This window comes from Mauremys mutica, chromosome 6, assembly GCF_020497125.1.
Source record: "Mauremys mutica isolate MM-2020 ecotype Southern chromosome 6, ASM2049712v1, whole genome shotgun sequence".
In the NCBI taxonomy this organism is placed as follows: domain Eukaryota; kingdom Metazoa; phylum Chordata; order Testudines; family Geoemydidae; genus Mauremys; species Mauremys mutica.
In genome coordinates, this window is record NC_059077.1 from 113,505,258 (window position 1) to 113,525,253 (window position 19,996).

A 19,996-nucleotide genomic window follows, 5' to 3' on the forward strand; every position below is an offset into this window, starting at 1 on the left:
GCACAGGCTTGAGAACAGGGCGCTCTTGCTTTACTGTTATAAGGGAGGTCTGGGGTTTGTCTGCCAGGCCTTGGGCTAATGTTGGAATCTTCTCTCAGGCCTGACTCCCTGCTCTGTTTCATGCACAGTGTTGTGCCTCTAATCCCTAGTCCATCTCTCTGAGCGGCACGAGTTTTGTTTCTGAAAACTACAAGTATGCTTTTTTTGAAAACATTGCTGTTGTAACAAGCCTTTCAACGGGTTTGTAAATGAAATGTGCTCATGTACCAGAGGTTACTGAATGCAAATTACTCTTGCTTCATGGGTGCAAGTCCCATTGATGTCAATTGGCTTGAAAGTCTAAAGTCCCATACACAAGTTGCAAAACAAATCAAGTATGTTAAAGTAACGCATTGGATGGATCCCAGTACAAACAGCCCTGCTCTATACTATTCATCTCTGTTACTGGCTCAGGGAGAAGGAGACCTGTGTGTGTGTTTCTTTGGGGGTCATGTATAACTCTTATGCTCTCTGTATAAATGAATATTCCCTTGTACACTCACCCTTACTGTTGCCTTTTCCCCTATGTATCGGTTAGCCTGCCCCAAAGAGCTCAAGTTCTACTGATTTGAACAATGCCTTGCACAATGGGCTCTGGTCGGGGACCGTAGGTCCTATAGCAACAGAAGTAAGCAGTGGTAGCAAGTAAGTAGCAGCTAATCGGAAGGGATTGCTATTGGCTCTTGTGGCTAAATGCAGCCTGGTTCCTATGATTGTAGCACCACTCGTGTTGCTTGGGGTAACAATGCTTTGGCAGCCTCTCTGGCTAGGTCCTGGTGTCATGCTTGCGCTACCGTGGGCTGGTAAGAAAGATGTTGAAATAGAAATAATGAACTGGGAGCTGGTTCCCGACTACACTGCCGGGGACCGTGTGAGTGCTGGAGAGCGCTTTCAGAGCAAGTTAAAAAGATGACTGGATCTAGCTTCAGCGATGCCTCTTCACAGCTTATTTCATGCAGCCACTTCAGTTTAAAAATAAACACCGGTGTCTCTTTTCTTCAATAGCTTGACTCCTAGAGAGTTCAACTCTTACGGCTCCCGCAGAGGTAACGACGCTGTCATGGTCAGAGGAACGTTTGCAAACATTCGCTTGTCAAACAAATTCATCAATAAGCAGGCACCCCAGACCATCCACTTCCCTTCTGGAGAAACAGTGAGTGCACTGCTTGATCCACACTGGCGCTGCCAACCTCAGGGCACCTACCTAGTTTGCCTGAAGTAGTTACTTTGGGTTTAAAGTGGTTGGGGGCTATTTCCTAGTTTTGTGGGTCAGATCCTCATCTAGTGTCGGCTGATGTAGTGCCAGTGACTTCAGTGGAACTATGTTGACTTATTGAGAATCTGTCCTTTGAAAATATGAGATCTCTCTCTAGAGCATACATCTTTATCGATTTCTAATTCTGTATCTGTCTATATATTCTGTGTGTAGCAATATCTATGCAGTAGAACCTCAGAGTTACGAACACTTTAGGAAGGGATGTTCATCATTCTGAACAAAAGATTGACTTAATACAACTTTGAAACTGTACTATGCAGAAGAAAAATGCTGCTTTTAGCCATCCTACTTTAAATGAAACAGGCACACAACCGGTTCTTACTTTGTCAAATCTTTTTTGAAATTTTCCCTTTACTGTTTTATGTTTAACACGGTGCTGTATTTAATGTTTTTAATCTCTGCTGCTGCCTGATTACATACTTCTGGTTCCAAATGAGATGTGTGGTTCCAAGGTCAGTTCATAACTCGGAGGCTCTACAGATCTCTATATATTTATATAGCTAGATGTATATTTCTAGAGATCTCTCTGTAGAGAGACAGAACACAGAGAGAGAGAGAGAAATCTAACACCATGGGTGTGTAGACATGCAGTCTTTAGCAGCTCTCATCCCAACATAACAATACATCCGCCACTATTATTGGCTATTTGCAGCTCTGCCAATAGCACCTGTGCTCTTCTGGGCACCAGTGAAGAGAGAACACACAGTATAATTTGGGCTGGGGTGCACAAGTGATACTGGCAGGGCTGTAAATGGCCAATACGAGATGAAGCGAGATCGGTGTTGGGATTGGACATTATGTATTAACTGACCTGCTTGAGCTATTTCACATGTTGGTGGTGTTCTACATCTGTATCCACTCACATTCTGAACAAAGCACACTTTCATGGTGGTGTAGGCTAGCTCTATGCTGAATGGTGGTATTTTGCATATGTGTGATTATGGAAGGAAAAGTTCTTAGAGCACCCTTCTGGTAGACTTGGAAGCAGCAGAGATCTTGTCTTGTTGGGACACAGCTGTGTGTGAAGTAATCTAATGTATCTGGTATTCCTTCCAGCTGGATGTGTTTGATGCAGCTGAGAGGTACAAGCAGGCAGGCCATCCCCTCATCGTGCTGACTGGCAAGGAGTATGGCTCAGGAAGCTCCAGGGACTGGGCAGCAAAGGGCCCTTTTCTGCTGGTGAGTGACTCTGTAATAAATGGAAGTGGAGAAGTTAGAACCACCCTTCATTGTTCACTTCTCCTAGATGCTTGTGAGCATCCTGTGCCCAAACTTCCCATCGAAGGTGAAGAGTGTAAATTAAAAAAGAAATATTCCAAGGAGAGTCTGTCTGTCTCTAACTCCAAGTAGAATGTTACTATCAGTCACTAAAGGAGAATTCAGACTATTGCTAATGCTGGTTAAGAAGCGGCTGCTGATGGGAAAACTGATTTGCCTTTGAGAACAAAGCCCAGTTCTGTGCCCAGCAGAGCCTTTGCAATACCGGCAGTGTTGTAGCCCACAACAAGAGCTATATACTAGAGAAGCCAGTTATCCCTGCTAAGGAAATTCATACTTACCCAGTAAACAGGTACGTTTCACTCTTAACCAGGACTCACTATTGCAGAAACAGTAGCATATAACTGAGATGATCAACGCCACTCTAGAACTAACCACCAACCAAAAGCAGTAGATTGCACACTCCAGGCGGCTTGCACGTTATTCCCCCAAGCGCGAGTACGATTGCTTTGGCAAAAAGTTGAGGTTGGTTTGTGCATGACACTCCAACCAAAAAGGGGCCAAACTTGTAACTGTTACTTATTTACCTGGACTTTAAGCTCTGTGAGGCAACAGCTCTTTGTTCTGTGGCTGCGCGGCACCAACTGCTGACAGGATGCCGTTGGTGAGGGGGGCTCCTATGTGCTGTTAATATACAAATAATACATTTTGGAAAGAAGAGCCCTGATCTCACTACCCCATGGAGTAGGATGGGGCTTTGGTTCATTTCCCACACTTGCACTTTTTCCAAGATGCTGGGTTGGAAGGAAAGTTTCTGTTGAAACTGGGAGTTATTTAAGAGATCGCTGTGCTACATACGATCAATGGTGTGACTGCCTTTTTTTAAAAACAGTGTGGCACCTAGTAGTGGAGACAGGCGCACATGATAAACCAATATCTGTGCACAGAACAGAGGTCATGTGGCCCAGAGCACAAGCCTATTCAGGGTGCCAGTGTGTGTGCTAGGAGTCCTTATTCCCCCCTTTCTAAAAGACAACATGGCCAAGGTTTTCAAGGCCCCGCTATACAATACCTTTCAAGGAGCACTTTCGGAAAATGAGGCCCCTTTGTGGTGGGTAGGAACACAAGTACTAGTCACTTTTGCAAATCTCTGCCTATAACTCTACTGTATGGTAATAAGGAGAATTTTCCCAACCTATGTAGAGAGGCTATTCTAAACCTACAGTAAACACGGCTGACTCTGTTTGCATTTCCCAGGGAATTAAAGCCATTCTTGCCGAGAGCTATGAGCGCATCCACCGCAGTAACCTGGTAGGAATGGGAGTGATTCCCTTGCAGTATCTGCCCGGAGAGGATGCTGAGAGTTTAGGTCTCACAGGACGGGAACGTTACACAATTGTCATTCCTGAAGAACTTGCACCAAGGATGAAAGTCCAGATCAAGGTAATCAGGAGCCTGTGGGTTGGATTTTCAAAAGCACCCTGGAGTTAGCAGCTCCGACTCACTCTCTCACCTTCCAGCATTCTTGGTCCAGCCCCGGCTATGGTGTATAAGAGACTGTGTGGCAAAGAATGAAGTCCATAAAGTGTACTTCATGCAACTACTCAATACCGATGCAGTCCGCTGAATCTTAAGTTTGACTTCCTCCACCCGTATAGATTGTATACTTTGCACAATGCAGTCAGTGCCATGTAATAGCGACATATAGCTAAACTGTAAGCATTAATACACTAGGGCCAAACAAATGGTGAGCACATTTTTAGATGAGATTTCGGAAAGGGCCCCACCACTTTTGCCATAGTGTAGAGTTCAAAGTAGTCAACAATAAGTCTAGTTATGTGTAAGTGATATGGGTAGGAGACTGCAAAAACAAAAAAATACTGCAAGGGAAGAATTATGAATCCCAGTGCGTCACTTAATGCATTTGAAACATTATATATCTATATATATCTTAATCCACAATGTGTGCACCTCCTTGAAATGCTTAGCTTGGACAGTTTTTTTTAGTACAGAAACAGTGATTAACCTTTTTTTCCTGGTGCCCTATCCTCTCTGTGCCAACACCACAGAAACTGAGGCTGCAAAAAAATTAATGGAATTAATATTTTTGCCACATTACTGAAGCCAAGAATTTAGAAAATAAAAACATGAAGAGTTAACCCCTTTAAGAGATACAAACTTTCATGCTCCAAGACATAAATAAACCATTTTTTACTAGATTCAGGTAGAAATTTTATCTGGAGATAAGTTATTCCATACCTGAGTTCTGGGTTTTGTATCGGGCTCTGACCAGAGTCAGGTAAGATACTGGACTAGGTAGACCTCTGATCTGACTCTGGCACTTGTGCACATTAGCAATAACAAACATTAAGTGACCAGTAAAGCATGGCTTCCAGCTGTATGTGGGAAATAACCCCCCTTTCACTAGCAGATCCTGTTGCACTTGGCACACCTGCAGATCTTAGTCATTCAGATAGCACAATGTACTCAGTTAATGTTCTCTCTCTAATCCCCACAGCTGGATACTGGGAAAACCTTCCAAGCCATCATGAGGTTTGACACTGATGTGGAGCTCACTTATTTCCGCAGTGGTGGCATCCTGAACTACATGATCCGTAAAATGGCGTCCTAATTAAAGCAACAGCAAGCAACTGTCCAGTTAGAAACCTGCCTTTGATGGCCACACGCGAATGCCCAATAATCACGGAACTTAGACGTCTAAACCATGAAATCAGTTGTTTCCTTGTGGACTGTATTACCCAGGGGCTTGTTTACAAAGGTAGAATGTGTTCAGTTTCCTGACACACTCATTTATTTTTCCCAATTAAATACCTGTATTATTTTTTGTATGGTGACTAGATTGACTATTCTAGTATGGGGCGATGCAGAAAGTGGATCTGTAAACACTGCCAAAGCCTGTTCTGTAACAAGTGGTGATTTGTACACAGTGCATTTAGTTTGATGACACCCGTCAGTCCGATACAGTACTGTACTCATTTCAGTTTCCCAGAAACTGACAGGATACACTGGGATTTTTAACCCCCTTCCTACCCCTTCTCCCCAATCTGGATGAAGTGTCAGAGGTTGGCGCTTTCCTATTTAAACAGCATTTGATCAGAATTCCTCTTTGAGAGGCTAATGCTGAAATTAGTAAATTGCTTAGCTCGCTCTTAATTACAAAATGTGAATCATCTTCCTTTTAAGAACATCTTCTCTAGGCACTAGGTTTCGTTGGGACAGTGGACCTTTAAGGGGGACAAATTTCTAAGAGATTAAAATCTATTTTCAAAAAAGTCTGACCATCGCATTGGACTTTCTTTGCACACTGACTTATCTTCAGCAAGAGGGCGATAGTATGCTCGAGAAGTACAGTTTGGTTCTTCAGTGATAAATATCCAGCCTACAAAAAAAACTACAGGTAAGAAGTAGCTACTGCTATTACAGAAATACTGCAACATTCTGTAATGCTCCTATTGCTAGAAGAATATTGTTTGTGGCTCTTTGAAGACTCCACATTTTGGTTCTAGATAAGTAGCTAATACCTGCACATGAACCCTCGCTGCGTACACACTGCTTGTAGTGACTTCCAAAACACAGGAAGTGTTACTAAAGAGGCTCCTAACCGATCACCATTTAACTACTCGGCAGGGGGAGGGAACACTTCCATCGATTTTTAAAGCCATAATGAGGGACTGTTGTGACCACCTACATGAAGCCTATAACCTCCTATTTGCATTAGAACATCTTTGGGCTTGTTTTCATGGGGGGTAACATGCACTGGTTTGTCTGCATAGACCCTGCTAGTGTGCTTTATTGTAGTACAATTTCTAACTCTGTAGTAACAAAGATTGGCAGAAGTAAGTTGTGACGGGTTGGATCACAGAAAACTCCTTAGGGGCTGCCAACTGATGTGCCAAGACGACTTCTGCCCCTGCTTTCCCTGCCAGCTTGGGACTCCAGCACCCTGTCTTGTTGAGCCAGACACACCAGTCTGCTCCAACACAGACCCACAGTCTGAACCACGTGCCCCAAAGCTGCAGACTTAACTGAAAGCAGCTGAAGAAGTGCTTCTGTCTTTAACACCCAGATGGCCAACTCCCACTGGGATCCAACCCCCCCAAATTTTACCCTGTATAAAGCTTATACAGGGTAAACTCAAATTATTCGCCCTCTAACACTGATAGAGAGAGATGCACAGCTGTTCCCCCCCCCACCCCCAGGTATTAATACATACTCTGGGTTAATTAATAAGTAAAACGTGATTTTATTAAATACAGAAAAGTAGGATTTAAGTGGCTCCAAATGGTAATTCACTTTCTTCTGTCTGTTACTAAGTAAAATAAAACACAAGTCTAACTAATACAGTAAGAAAACTGAGTACAGATAAAAACCTCACCTTTTAGAGGAATTCCAGTAAGCTTCCTTTTACAGACTAGTCTCCTTTTAGTCTGGGTCCAGCAATCATTCACACCCCTGTAGTTACTGGCCTTTGTTCCAGTTTCTTTCAGGTATCCTTGGGGATAGAGAGGCTATCTCCTGAGCCAGCTGAAGACAAAATGGAGGGGTTTCCCACAAGCTTAAATAGACTCACTCTTATGGGTGGAGACCCCCTCCTCTCTCCTATGCAAAGTCCAGCTCCAAGATGGTGTTTTGGAGTCACACGGGCAAGTCACATGTCCCTGCATGACTCAGTTTTTACAGGCAGCAGCCATGGTTTACCTGCTGCCTTGAATGCCCTCATGACTTGTGTGGATTGGAGCCTCCCAAGATCCATTGTCCCTTCAGTGCTTCTTGATTGGGCACTTAACTTGCACATTCCTTTCTCAAGAAGCTACCAAATGCTTTACAAAGGCTACTGAAAAGTCAAGCCCATACACAGCCAATATTCATAACTTTGAATATAAAAATGATACATGCACACAAATAGGATTAATAGATTCAGTAGATCATAACCTTTACAGAGATGTTACATGGCATAAAACATATTCTAGTTATGTCATATATACATTCATAAGCATATGTGACAATGCCCCCCAAGGCTTTATGGAAATAACTATAAGCAACACACTGGCTTTTATTAATGGGAACTTTCTAAACTTCTAAAGCAGGAAAGTAATGGTGTAACAATGGAAACAGAAGATTGAATTTGAGCATTTGATTAACACTTCAAATTTTGCTGCAGGAAGCAACCAGTTTGTAGAAAGACTGTTTTAATTGTGGATTAGTAATCACACTTCCGTTAAAGTTATTTTATTTAAATGCGTCTGTTTTCATGAGGAATTAAAACAGAGCAATACTGATAAGTGTCTAACAAACATGCACTGCTAACTACTAATTAGCACAATTTAAGTAAACAGCTGCCAATCACCACTATAGAGGAAGTTTTCCTCCTAAAGTAAATTGCTTAAATTGAAAACAAAGGCACTGTTTATCCTTATCTGTTATGATACAGACAAACAGTGGATTTCAGTTGTCTAATGGGAGGGATGAAGCTAACCTCATGCAGGTATACTGGGAGATCTTGGTTTGACCTTAAATCAGTTCTGGCTAGACCTGCCTCCCACTAGGAGATTGAGTAGCAGCAGCTGCACAGGAGGTAAGTGGCTTCATTTTGTTAAGCCTAACATTTTTTAACAGGATTTTTTAAAATCTAAAGTGTGTTTGTTCAGTTGAAAACAAAGTTGTCCAACTCTTCTCACAGAACACTAAATTAGGGACCAAGTGTAGTCTCTAAATCCAGAAAGTTGAAACTCTTTTAAACCTGACTTTGGTTCCTTCACAGTTAGGAACTGATCTGCCTTGTATTTTGCCTGTAAACAACTCTACATCCTGGCATAAATGAAGTCTGGAGGTGAACTGAATTTTAAGGTTTAATGAGGTCAGGCTACATAAAGTGCAACAAACAGCAACAAAACAGATAAATCCAATCAGTGCAAAACACATGCAACTTCAACTGGTCACTGGTAGAATGCCACTTAACTATCTATACATTTTACCTAATAAATTGGATTAGGTGTTCAAATGTGTTTCTTCACACACTCCACAAGCTGTTGTGCAGCGGTGAAGACTTAACTAAGCATGCAGTCAGAATACAAATTAGGGAGTGCTCGAACTAGTCTAGGGGAGGTGACATGTATACTCCCTCTTTGTTATTTAACAATGCCGGACTGTTTAGGTAAAACGGGCAAAAAGTCCTATCAACCAGGGCATGAAATACAGTAATTCCTAGAGCGTTATTAGTCCTCATCCACTTAGAACTGAGTACAAAATAAGGTGCAACCTTCATAATAGAATTGCCAATGAAAGACTGCAGAGCCCCCTTTAAGCAAGTGCTGCCATTTGCCCATTCTGCATATAATCTATTTCACACCTGAGTTAGGAACATGCATTTGTGTACCTGGAAATAGCTCACCCAGCAGGGTGGTGGTGAACCAGTTGTTAGTTACTCTGTGCTGGACATTTCATTTATGTCAAATTCCCTCATTGCAAAATCCACCTCTCTCCATTTCCGGAAAACTGCGAGTTTACTAGTTGTAACATCCTTCACCACAAAGCTTTCAATTTTGATCACGGGGAGGTCATCGAATGCCTTGTACCTCACTGTGATTCCCCAGTCGTGCTGGCACTTGGGCTCCCGGCAGTACATTTTGCATTTCTTCTCAAAGTGGTCATAGCGGTTTGGTTTTTTGTGAGGCTTTGTTAGAAAACGTTCCCGAAACAGGGCATCTAAGACAGTGTGGTGAGAAGTCTAACAATGACATTAAAAATATTAGATACAGCTTAATACCAGAAATTTATCATAATTTCTAAATGCTTAAGTTTCCATTTGTTGGCCTCCGTACGCTGATTTTACACAACTACCAAGGGAGTTCTGCCTCTGTCACTTGGTTTAAACTACAAGACACAATTCTTCTGTACAAAATAGCTTGAGTTGCAGTAGCACTTCTGGAAAAGGAAATTCCCTTACAAAAAAAGCAATGGAGATAAAAATGTCACTCATCCCCCTTCTCACAGGAAAATTGTAAAACCAAATGTAATTTGTAAGCAGTGGTGAAGTCTCAGCTAAGAGTTTGTGACAATGTATTTGAGTCGACTCTTATACATCTCCTATTACAACCTCAGCTCCAATTAAATCTTTCCTTGTGTGGTACTACAATGCACAGCTGGCCTTACAAGGGGAAGAACGATTTTTAAATGACTGTGTTCCATAGTCCCAAATGACGGTTACTGCCTCACTGGGGAGCTGGATGGAAACTCCAGGGCAGTAGTTCCCAACCTTTTTCATCTGGCGGGCACCAGACGACGGGCCACAGAGGACCGTGGTGGCAGATGAGCATCTGCCGAAATGCTGCCAAGCAGCAACTTCAATAGGTGTCGCCGCCGAAATACCACCAAAAATAGGCGGCATTTCGCCGGCGACGCCTCTGGATGACGCTGCTTGTCAGCAACATGTTGGCAGATGCTCGTCCACCGGTCAGTATGCAGGTGCTCTTAGACGTCCCGGTGGGCGCCATGGCGCCCGTGGACACCGCGTTGGGGACCCCTGCTCCAGGGAGTTTCCAGCTGCAAGGCTCCCACTTTATGGTACTGCAGGGGGAGAGGTGTCAGTCCCCTACAGAACCATAGAGACAGGAAGTTCAGAGCCAGAACCCTGCTTCTCCTTACTACTTCCTACCCCGACACCTCCCTGCTACTGGAACAAACGTAATCGAGACACAGCTAGTGCCCATCTGCGATTTCCTAGTGCTAAGGCATGTAAAGCTGGGTGGTGCAAGTCAGTTGCGGGGAGTTTTTTTAAACAAGGAGCAGTAGGTCACCAAGCAGTGGGGACTCTGCCAGAGCACAGCTTGGAAACCACCTGTTTGCAGCACGTGAAATACCCTAGGCCTGGGAAACCCAACATCAATGCTTAGATTTTCCTGATGTCAAGAACAAGGCTCTTCTCTTGTAGAGCTGCCCAGCTGCCTTTCCCAACGTCAGTGGGTGGGAGCAGAGCTTGACTGAGACCCTTGGGTCACCATAGACAGCCTCATGAAAACATGTTAATAATGCCCAGCAGCAGTTCTAAAAAAGGAATACACCACCTAAGGAATGAGAAGGAAAATAATCCTGAAAAGGATAGTGCTACTCCATAAAGCAGTGATGTACGTCTTCTCCTGGAATGCTGTGCTCTGCTATGGGTGATGAAAGTCATCTGAGGGCTAGAGAGACTTCCATAGGAGGAGTGATTGAGAAGATCACAACTGTTCATTTTAGCAAGGAGATGAAGAAGGAAGCACTATGATAGGGCTATATAAAATATTGAATGGTTTAGAGAAAGTAAATAACGCACTCCTATGTCGCATCTGTCATGATAGAAGAACAAGGGGGAAGCCAATGAAAGTGAAAAGTAATGCAGTTAAGGGATTTTTTTTTCCCCCTACAATGCATAACAAGCAACTGGAAATCATCAACTCAGTGCTAACCTGCAGCAAAGAGCTTAGCAGGATTTTTTAAACATAATCTCTGGGTTGAAAGTGAACATCAGTTACATTAAGTATTCAGGTACTATGTATATTGTACATGTATAAGATGAACGTGTGGTTATGAAGGTGGGTGGTTTGTTTAGATATCGATATCTATTTCCTGTTTGTCTACATTTACCAACCAATGGATCATGCTTGAGGATAAACATACATAAAGTAGGATAAACAATCTAAACCACTGTTTCTGAGTGTAAGTTAAATGTTAACAGCCTGGGCTTAGGAAGAAATTTCTCCTATGTGCCGTTGTTCCATAATTATACATTACACTGATTCTTGCACCTTTCATTGAAATATTTGGCACTGGTCACAGGATGAATCACAGGTGTGATGTGTCACTAAAGTTCCTATGCCCCATTCTGCATCAAACTGGTCATTTTAACTTCCACATCAAATGTAACCCTAAAATTGGACTGGTAAGGCTCAACTGGTAATGAACTATTTGCACAGCATAACATTCACAGATTCCTAAACTATATGCTTACCTCTATTACCCTGATGTCTTCTGTATTACAGGCATATGCTCTGCACTTCCCACAGAGCAACTGTCTATTGCCCTCCAGGGGCTTTTGTTTTATTTCTCTCTTTCTGGAATCTCGCAGTGTCTTTTCCTTGTTTTGCAGGTCATTTACCTACAAACCAAAGCATTAGAAACAAAGGGATATTATGAGCTTCAAAGAAACACCGAGGGCCAGAGGCTCAGCTGATGTCGATCTGTGTAGCGACAGTGAAGTCAATGGAGCTATGCTGATTTATACCAGCTGTAGACCTGGTCCTGGTCCTGAAAATGGTGGTGGTTGTGGAATTCAAGCTCCTCTTTGCTATTCCTTATGAAAATGTGACTCAGTCTCTCAGGGCTAATAACTCTCCCCAAAGGACCCCACCCCTATTCTTTTCAGAATTGCAAACTCCAGTTATCCCTACGTATTTTGCAATTCTTATGCATCTATGACGGACAGCCTGACATCCAATTCTTGAACAAAGTCTCTTTTTAGCAGAAATATGAAGCCAGCACCTGTCTGAGATGGTCACTGATGAGTGAAGAGCATCAGGGGAAAAAAAGTTTACTTCCAAGCATGCTCAGGACAAGATTTTTGTGATGTCAGAGCCCTGAGGCTCTGACATCACAGCGCTCGCTACAATGCAATACTATCTCATAGGCCCAGATCCTCATCGGCTGTAAAGCCACATGGCCCCACAGACAATGTTCAACACCTGCTGCTTTTCATCTCTGCGGTAGTTGCAGTTAAACAGTGGTCAATGTTAATTTTGGCACTGAAGGGGATAGAGTTTTGCTGATTGACTCCAGCTAAGAATCTGGCCCAGACACCACTACTGGGACAATTTGCATGAAGGAGAGCACATCTCTGACCTTCTCCACCCTGGAGACTTTTTCAGTTTTAAGATAGGAGAGATATTCCCAGCATACTTCTAAAGCCCGTGGTTTATGTGAATGTCAAATATTGTCTGGATTAGGCTGTCCTGCAGCACACCTAAAACACCATTCCAGTGCCTGTGAGGATGGAAGGGAATGGCATAATCACGCAAACCATTCAAAGAGCCATCCCCCTACAGTCCCAACCTGCTCACCAGTGGGGCTTTGAAATCTCCCAGAATCCACTGCTTCAGGGAGCTGTGAAATCAGTAGCCAAAGGCTGCTGCAACTGAAACAGGACATTGCTAGTATAGACCCTGCAAATCTGGAATGGTTCAGAACATGACTCAGAACACCTAGTGTGGACACAATGACCTACTTGGGCTTAAACTGGTTTCTGTCGTCAACTCAGAAATTTTTTCCGTGCTAATAAGCCCACCCACAGCCCTATGCAGAGATGCTAAAAATATTATAAGCATGTCCATCTATTGCTATGCGAACATCCACTTTGACCACCAGTGCTTCACAGCTACCATTGGGGTGAAACAGCAGCACACAGCAACACTACACAATGGATTAGCACATACAGGGGGAAATGTATCCCGGCCCCCCGCTGCACAGGTTCAGCACAAGGCCTCAAGCTTTGTGTGTGCACAGAGTGAATACGTGGTGCAGTGACAATGGCCAATTTAGGTTCGGTCTCTGATTTGGACCATGCAGAATGGCAGCGAGTGGACCCACCTTCCTTGCGAACTTCTCCTCATCCCACTCCTGCAGCTGCTTGATGGCCTTGTTCATCATCTCCTCCTTATAGATATTGTTTCTCTCATTCTCAGCCACTTCGCTTTTGCTTGTCACAAGGATGCACTTGCTGTCTTTTGCCCTTCCGCGACCTGGGGGGTGACAGGTAGCCCCTTTATAACGCGCTATAGCGAACAGAGCAAAAGAGCCGACAGGCTGCGCCCCGAAGCCTGGGTCTCAATGCAGGCATAGCAACACTGGAAATGTTATGCTTCTGCATGGGTCCTCATGTCGCCCTCACCCATTCCCAAGCTGCAGCAACTACACATGCTTAGAAAAGCCTCCCAGTTAAAATTCACTGGGCCCAGGCCCTCTTAATCTGAAGAAGCATCCAAAAAAACCACACACATTCTATGAAGTTTTGAAGTTACAAAGACCCCCACCCTGTTTTGTATGTGTTCTCTCTGTCTGTACTGTGTTACACATGAGGCCTTCAGGGGTGATTAGCTCAGACAGCTTGTGGTCAGCAACCACTGTATATTGTCCCACTGGTTTCTTTTAGAAAGATCCGTAAGGCTAGATGAGGAACAAGACAGATGAACATCCATTAGTTAGCTGTCCCGTTGTTGGATTCCCACCAAAATGAAAACAGATAGTTGATGGTAGGAAATACCATTAGGGGAAGGATTGTCTCTTCACTATGTATTTTTTCAGTGACTAGCATAATGCGGCCCTGATCTCAACTGGGGTCTGGTTCTACTGGGATACAAACTAATAAATAATAATAATAATAAATAGTAATTCATAGGATTCCCATGTTGTCCTAGGCTTTTAAAAAGGGGGTTTGTTAGCACTAACTCACATGTAGTTTGAGTTCCAAAACTTTGAAGGAGTTAATCTGCCCAACTTCTTTTTCAGGTAGTTACAACAGCGCTTGTAGCAAGAGAGCTTTTTCCCTCAACACTTTAAGTGTCTAATTTTGAGGTAATTATTTAATACAAAAATAAGTAACAATAAAACTATGACATTGCGTGTCTGCTATAAACCCCCAAAGCCAGGAGCTCACCTCAGTGAAAGGTCAATTTAAAATGAGTAAAATAACCGTTTCACAACAGTATTGAATTTCATAGCCTGACTACGTGCTCAGATCACAAAATTAAACATTGCAGCAGAATTTTTAAAAGGGCTGGGTAATTTTATGAAACATTTTTCCCTTTTGTAGCTGAAAGGGAAACCGACATTTAGAATAGGACCCTCTATCCCCCTCTAGTGGCTGGACTATATAATGGCCTCTTAGCGTTGGTAGGGCAAGTACCACCTTTTCATGTTCTCTGTATGTGTATGTATCTATCTCCTTACTTATCTGTTCCATTCTATGCATCTGATGAAGTGGGCTGTAGCCCACGAAAGCTTATGCTCAAATAAATTTGTTAGTCTCTAAGGTGCCACAAGTACTCCTGTTCTTATAGTGGTTTATGAGCACCACATTCTTTGTATTTAATAGTGTCTTTTAGCTTAGCCAGTAGACACTTGTTTTTAAATCCAGGAGTCCCAGGTTCAAGCCACACTTCCAACAACCCACCTGAGGGCACCATGTTACACAAGTTTAAGGACAGATTGTGCCCATATGCAAAGAACTTCGTAGATGGGTAGAAGGACTAAGCAACTATGCGAGACTCCCTTAATGGAGTTTCTTCTGAATTCTCCATGGGGGCATGTTTTGCAGAATTTCCAATTGCACTTGCTGTTAAATTATTCTTCTGTGCATATTTCTATTTACTTGCATGCACAAATGCACGCTTAAGAGATGTTCCTTGAATGTGTGGCACCATCGTGTGATGTGTATAGTTTACTTATACACACACACACACACACACTCTAATCTAATCAATCAATGGCTCTTCCGTCCTGTGACAAACTGACATCAAGACTTGCCCTGACCCTTCATTCAGCTGAAAGCACTCAGAGGGAGAGCAAAATTAGAGTACGATACACACACACACACACAACGCCTAAAGTAAACATGACAGCCAGTCAGAGGGACTGACGGGGTATTTTCTAGCCCTCTACCATATTCACATGATAATAGTTTCTCAAGCTCTAGTGGCACATACCTCGGACTTGGATCATTTTGGTGACGTTGCCAGAGTATTCATAGAGGAGAACCAGGTTGCACTGAGCAATATCAATCCCTTCATCTGCGACAGCTGTGGTTATTAGTATCTTACTGTCGCCGTTGGTTTTGAACGAGTCCAGTACGCCCTTTTGATTTGAGAGTGTCATCCCTACAGTACAAAAAGTCAGAATACAATGCACGGTGAGATGCTGAAAAATTCCTAAATCAGATACTACACATATTATCCTTGCAGTCAGTACCAAAAGTCAGTCTGTTTGCTCTGGAGACAGTGAAAGAAATGCCTCACATCAGGATACACAGCTGTGGCTTGAGGACTAGAAAGCTGCACAATATCTAACAAAGAGGGACTCTTGTTAAGGTGTCACACTGTGAATCACTTTGGCAAGCAACATTTTACACTTCCCCCAGTGTGTTTGAAGCTGTCCTTTTAAAACTGGTTTGTTTTAATGAGATCCTGTTCTCTGGCTATTTTCAACCACTAAGATATTCTCAAAATAAGTCAGATTTCCTCTGTTTGGTGCAGTCAAGTTTTTAAACATGTGTTTACCTCCAACCACAGGGAAACTCAGTGAGCGACAAATGAGGCAGGGAATACCCACTGCATCGCTCTGAGTAAAGAGGATGAGGGATTTTTTTTAAAATTATCTAGCAGAATCGCATAGCAGAGCATTGTTGCTAATGCACCTAGCGTTTTAACCAGAGGTTTTGGCAGGAAAAGCAGGAGTCTGTTTAGATGTGGTAAAATCTCCTGTACATTTCATATCCCTCCCTAATATTGATGAAGGAATTGTAATATTGGCTTGGGCATTTGCTTGTCGGCCTGTCCTGGAACATGGAGACTGACTACAGAGATAATGCAATAATTTAAGTGGTCTGGGAACACATGGTATAACAACTTACTTCCCTCAGTGCAAACTCCCATACCTGTCTGCTGGTTTCTTTTGCTACGCCCCATCAACGCATCCGGTTTTAGGTAGCTGAGTGTAGGATTTTCATCAATCCATTTCTTCAAAGCCTATAAAGCAAGATACCCATTAGTAACCATTTCCAAACTTTTGGTCGCAGAAAGGGATGCGAGGAGCCCCTGGCCTGTGCAATAAGCGCAGCCCATGCAGGCTACTAAGCTACCCCATATTTATTTTCTAGTTGCCCCTTTTTAGTCGTGTTGGAGAGAGAAGGTCTTACAGACACTAGAGCTCTTGTGGTAACAAAGAGAAGGGTGCGGGTCTCTGGCTTCAGGCGGTATTCTTCATTCAGGATGAAGGTGAGCTCCTCCAGTTTGGGATTCTCATTCAGTTCATCTACTGAGGCCTCTCTCAGTTCCTGTTGTTTAGCTGGAAGAAAACGTTGACCTCCTCAGTTTGCAGTTAGCATCAGCCATTCCAGCAAACAGCAAGCTGGCCCACATCTAGCAGCCAAAGGCCAAGTGACTTTCCCTCGCACTTACCTTCTTTAAAAATTCTCAACTGTTCTCTTAAAAAACAAAGAAAAAAAGTTTTATGTGTGTAACCACGTCCCTATGGAAACCTATTTCTGAATCACTTGCATTTTAAAGCTGAAATCACAGCAGCAGAGCCCCCGAGCAGGCATCTAAACCAGAAAATTGCTTTAAAACCCCCCAGCTATTTTAAAGACAAATATTGATTCTACTGGCTCTTGACTGACTGAGGGCTTAGCGTGTGGCCATCCAGGCTGTGAATCTACAGTGCCCTAGCTTGCCAGGCAGCCAAACCCCGAAGTTTGATCCTTCAATTGGCTCTGTACAGGCAGACCCTGCATCCATGTGAATCCCCCCAGACCTCAATGGGAATTACTCTGCACAGGCAGTTGCAGGATCAGAGCCTAATTCAGTACACTTGATTTCTTAATCAGCTGTTCTCCAAATTCAGGGCTACACTGCTGCATTAAACCACAGCCCCTTGAGGCATTGCTGCAATACTTGCAGGAGTGCTGGGGCAGCATGAGCCCAAGTAGCACAGAGCACGGCATGTGCCCCTTCCCCAGCTGTGTCCTACCCTGGCTCTTCCCTCTGAAGTTGCTAGCACTCATGATTCCCTCCCCTCTCCCCCAGGCTCCCAGTTCTCACATAAAACACAGCAGGAGAGCGAGTGTCTTTATCCGCTAGCCACTGACCCACATAAGAGAATAAGAGTCTATAGCAGCTGACAGCTCAGGTTACTACTTCTTTAGCTCACGGGGTAGAAGCTCATGATTTTAGCACTGAAGGTCCCAAGTTCAGCCCCCCACGGATAAGCCAGGACATTTGTCCACTGGGAACACAGGGAAAGTCTCCATTAACTTTCAAGTCTTTTCCTGGGCTGGACAACGGATGGGTACTCAAAGCTGGTTTCATGCAAACAACTGGCTTGGAAGGTGTGGACCCCAACTGTTACAGCCTCTAAACATGGATCCAAGTAAGAGGAGAAGCAAGTTGGCCCACCTTAAACAATGCCTCTCCCCCTGCCTAGTGCTTGCACCTTTCAGATGGGCTGCAGGAAGTACCTTCAAAGTTCGCTGCTAACTGTTGATCTATCTCGTCAAACCCGCCACTTCTAATGTCATTGAAAAACTCAGTCAAGTAGGCCAATGCATCCTGAGTCCGTGCATCTTCGTTGATGATGAGGGCATCATTGTATTTCTGTTTAGAGAGAGGAATATATTTTTAAAGCACTCATTTCTCAGGCCAAATGCTTCTCAGTAATGGGGGGGTGGGGAACCCAGTGATAAGCTTTACTAAGATAAGCTTCTGCATTTGAAATACTTGTTACTTCTATAGTAGCACAGGAAAACAGTGATTGCAAGCAGTTATCCGCTGAACAGTATGGTTTTCAGTAAGCATCCAAGACACAGCTCAGATGTGAGGGTGCTAAAACTGCGTTTGCTCCTTTCAAACAAGTATACGTTTGCACTCTCCGCTAAAATAGACTTCTGAGAAAAATCCACTAATTTATTTTTCAGTCTGTGAATTTCTGAAGCCTGATTCCAATCTCAAACTGATTATTCAAACCTCTGTTTGAATGTAAGCCAGATGGGAATCGGGGCCCTGATATAGCCATAAACACTGGCCCTGATCCTACAGGTTTTACACACGTTTCAGAGTTGAGTTCAATGCCCTCATTGAGGTGCTTAAAGCACAGCACTGACATAATGCCACTGTTAGTAATCACCCTGTAATTTATATTCTTATGGCTTAAGGGAGGTTTATTTTCAGAATGTTTGAAGTTCTATCCCCCAATGTTTAATTTCTGCAGTATTCTAACGCCCTTAAGAAAACAAACTATTTGATCATTTCACATTACATTTTATTAGAACATATTCCATCCATAGAGCTTAGTAACATTGAAAACTATTTTGTATGAAAGACAATACTTTTATTTTGTGTAACATTTTATAAGAAAGATGACAATCACCAGTTCCCAAGTGCCACAGGCGATTAGCCACAGGTTTCTCCAGTGTGCTCCAGTCCTTTGCACATTACCCTGGAGCACAAATAATTCAATCAAGACCTTGAATCAGATCCATAGCTGGTGTAAATTGATGTAGCTCCTTGGCTTTAGTAAAAACAATGAGGAGTCCTTCTGGCACCTGAGAGACTAACCAATTTATTTGGGCATAAGCTTTCATGGGCTAAAACCCACAATTTACACTGCTGAGGATCTGGCTCAAGGTCTTTCACATTCCTTCTGCAGTAAAGCCAGTGGAACTATGCCAGTCTGTACTGCTGAGAGTCTGGCCCATTGCATCATCCCATAATTACTACAAAGATAAGAGCACCCAGAAATCTGGGAACTGTGTAGGGTCCTATTCAACTTCTAATTGGAGGCACCTGCACTGCTGTGAACATGACTGATCCCTCTGTACATGCAATAGGAGAGGGCATTTACTGACCCGTAAGTGTTCAGTGTAAATAAAAAGAGCTCTACAAATCCTCTTCTCTTCTTCCTTATCCGGCAGTTGCAACATTCTGCACTTCTTCTGAGTGTCAACGATCCACTGTTCATAGCACTGCGTTCCGAAACGTTTACTCTTAATGTGGGACAACGCATCTGGTGCAGAAAGAGGCAGCAAGCATCACTACATCTTACTGAGGAGCTAACAGCCAGAACAAGATACAGGGCACCGTACAGAAATAATAAAAGAACATAAAGGTTGCAGAGACAAGTTCTCAGTTAGGAAATGCCAGAATTAACCCTTTGTAACATCTGTGTGTATGCATTGTGTCACTGGCTTTAATTACATCATCACATCCTATTTTCTCCACAGGGCCCTTGCCTCATTCAATGGATAATGTTCACTGAAGGAACAGCTAGTCAGTATTTAATTTTTTCCTCATTATTCAATGGGTGGCCTATGTCGTAGGGTGGATTTTTCAAACCCCTGAGCAACGCAGTTATACTGACAGAAGTTGCTAATGTAGACCGAGCCTCGATTTCCTCCTGGGTTTTTCTATTGAGCTCATCATTATAGTATCCAAGTGCTTTGCAAACACTTGGTTTAACTTCACCACTCTCCTGTGAAGTGGGTGGGACAGTATTATCCCCATTTTACACATGGGGAACTGAGTCATATAGAGATTAAGGTCACAAATAGCCTTGAATTGGGTAACCAGAAGTAGTGGCTATGTCTACACTGGTGCTTTCATCATTAAAACTTGCGTCACTCAGGGGTATGCAAAAACACCCCCCGAA

The 19,996-nt window shown here is 43.2% G+C and overlaps 2 protein-coding genes across 5 annotated transcripts in view; one reads left to right on the forward strand and one right to left on the reverse strand.

The window, feature by feature from the left end:
• ACO1 (aconitase 1) overlaps nt 1–5,829 on the forward strand; it is a 42,092-nt gene extending 36,263 nt beyond the window's left edge. For both annotated transcript variants that reach the window (XM_045020778.1, XM_045020779.1), the window contains 4 exons: nt 1,045–1,192; nt 2,372–2,494; nt 3,791–3,976; nt 5,052–5,829. In XM_045020778.1, the coding sequence (XP_044876713.1) occupies nt 1,045–1,192; nt 2,372–2,494; nt 3,791–3,976; nt 5,052–5,165 (571 nt within the window). In that variant the 3' untranslated portion in view covers nt 5,166–5,829. The remainder of the gene's footprint in view (nt 1–1,044; nt 1,193–2,371; nt 2,495–3,790; nt 3,977–5,051) is intronic.
• Nucleotides 5,830–7,467: 1,638 nt separating this feature from the next.
• Nucleotides 7,468–19,996, reverse strand: part of DDX58 (DExD/H-box helicase 58) — a 36,139-nt gene continuing 23,610 nt past the window's right edge. For all 3 annotated transcript variants that reach the window (XM_045021914.1, XM_045021915.1, XM_045021916.1), the window contains 8 exons: nt 19,197–19,354; nt 17,811–17,946; nt 16,494–16,642; nt 16,233–16,323; nt 15,286–15,456; nt 13,172–13,323; nt 11,541–11,687; nt 7,468–9,281 (listed from right to left, as the gene is read on the reverse strand). In XM_045021914.1, the coding sequence (XP_044877849.1) occupies nt 8,976–9,281; nt 11,541–11,687; nt 13,172–13,323; nt 15,286–15,456; nt 16,233–16,323; nt 16,494–16,642; nt 17,811–17,946; nt 19,197–19,354 (1,310 nt within the window). In that variant the 3' untranslated portion in view covers nt 7,468–8,975. The remainder of the gene's footprint in view (nt 9,282–11,540; nt 11,688–13,171; nt 13,324–15,285; nt 15,457–16,232; nt 16,324–16,493; nt 16,643–17,810; nt 17,947–19,196; nt 19,355–19,996) is intronic.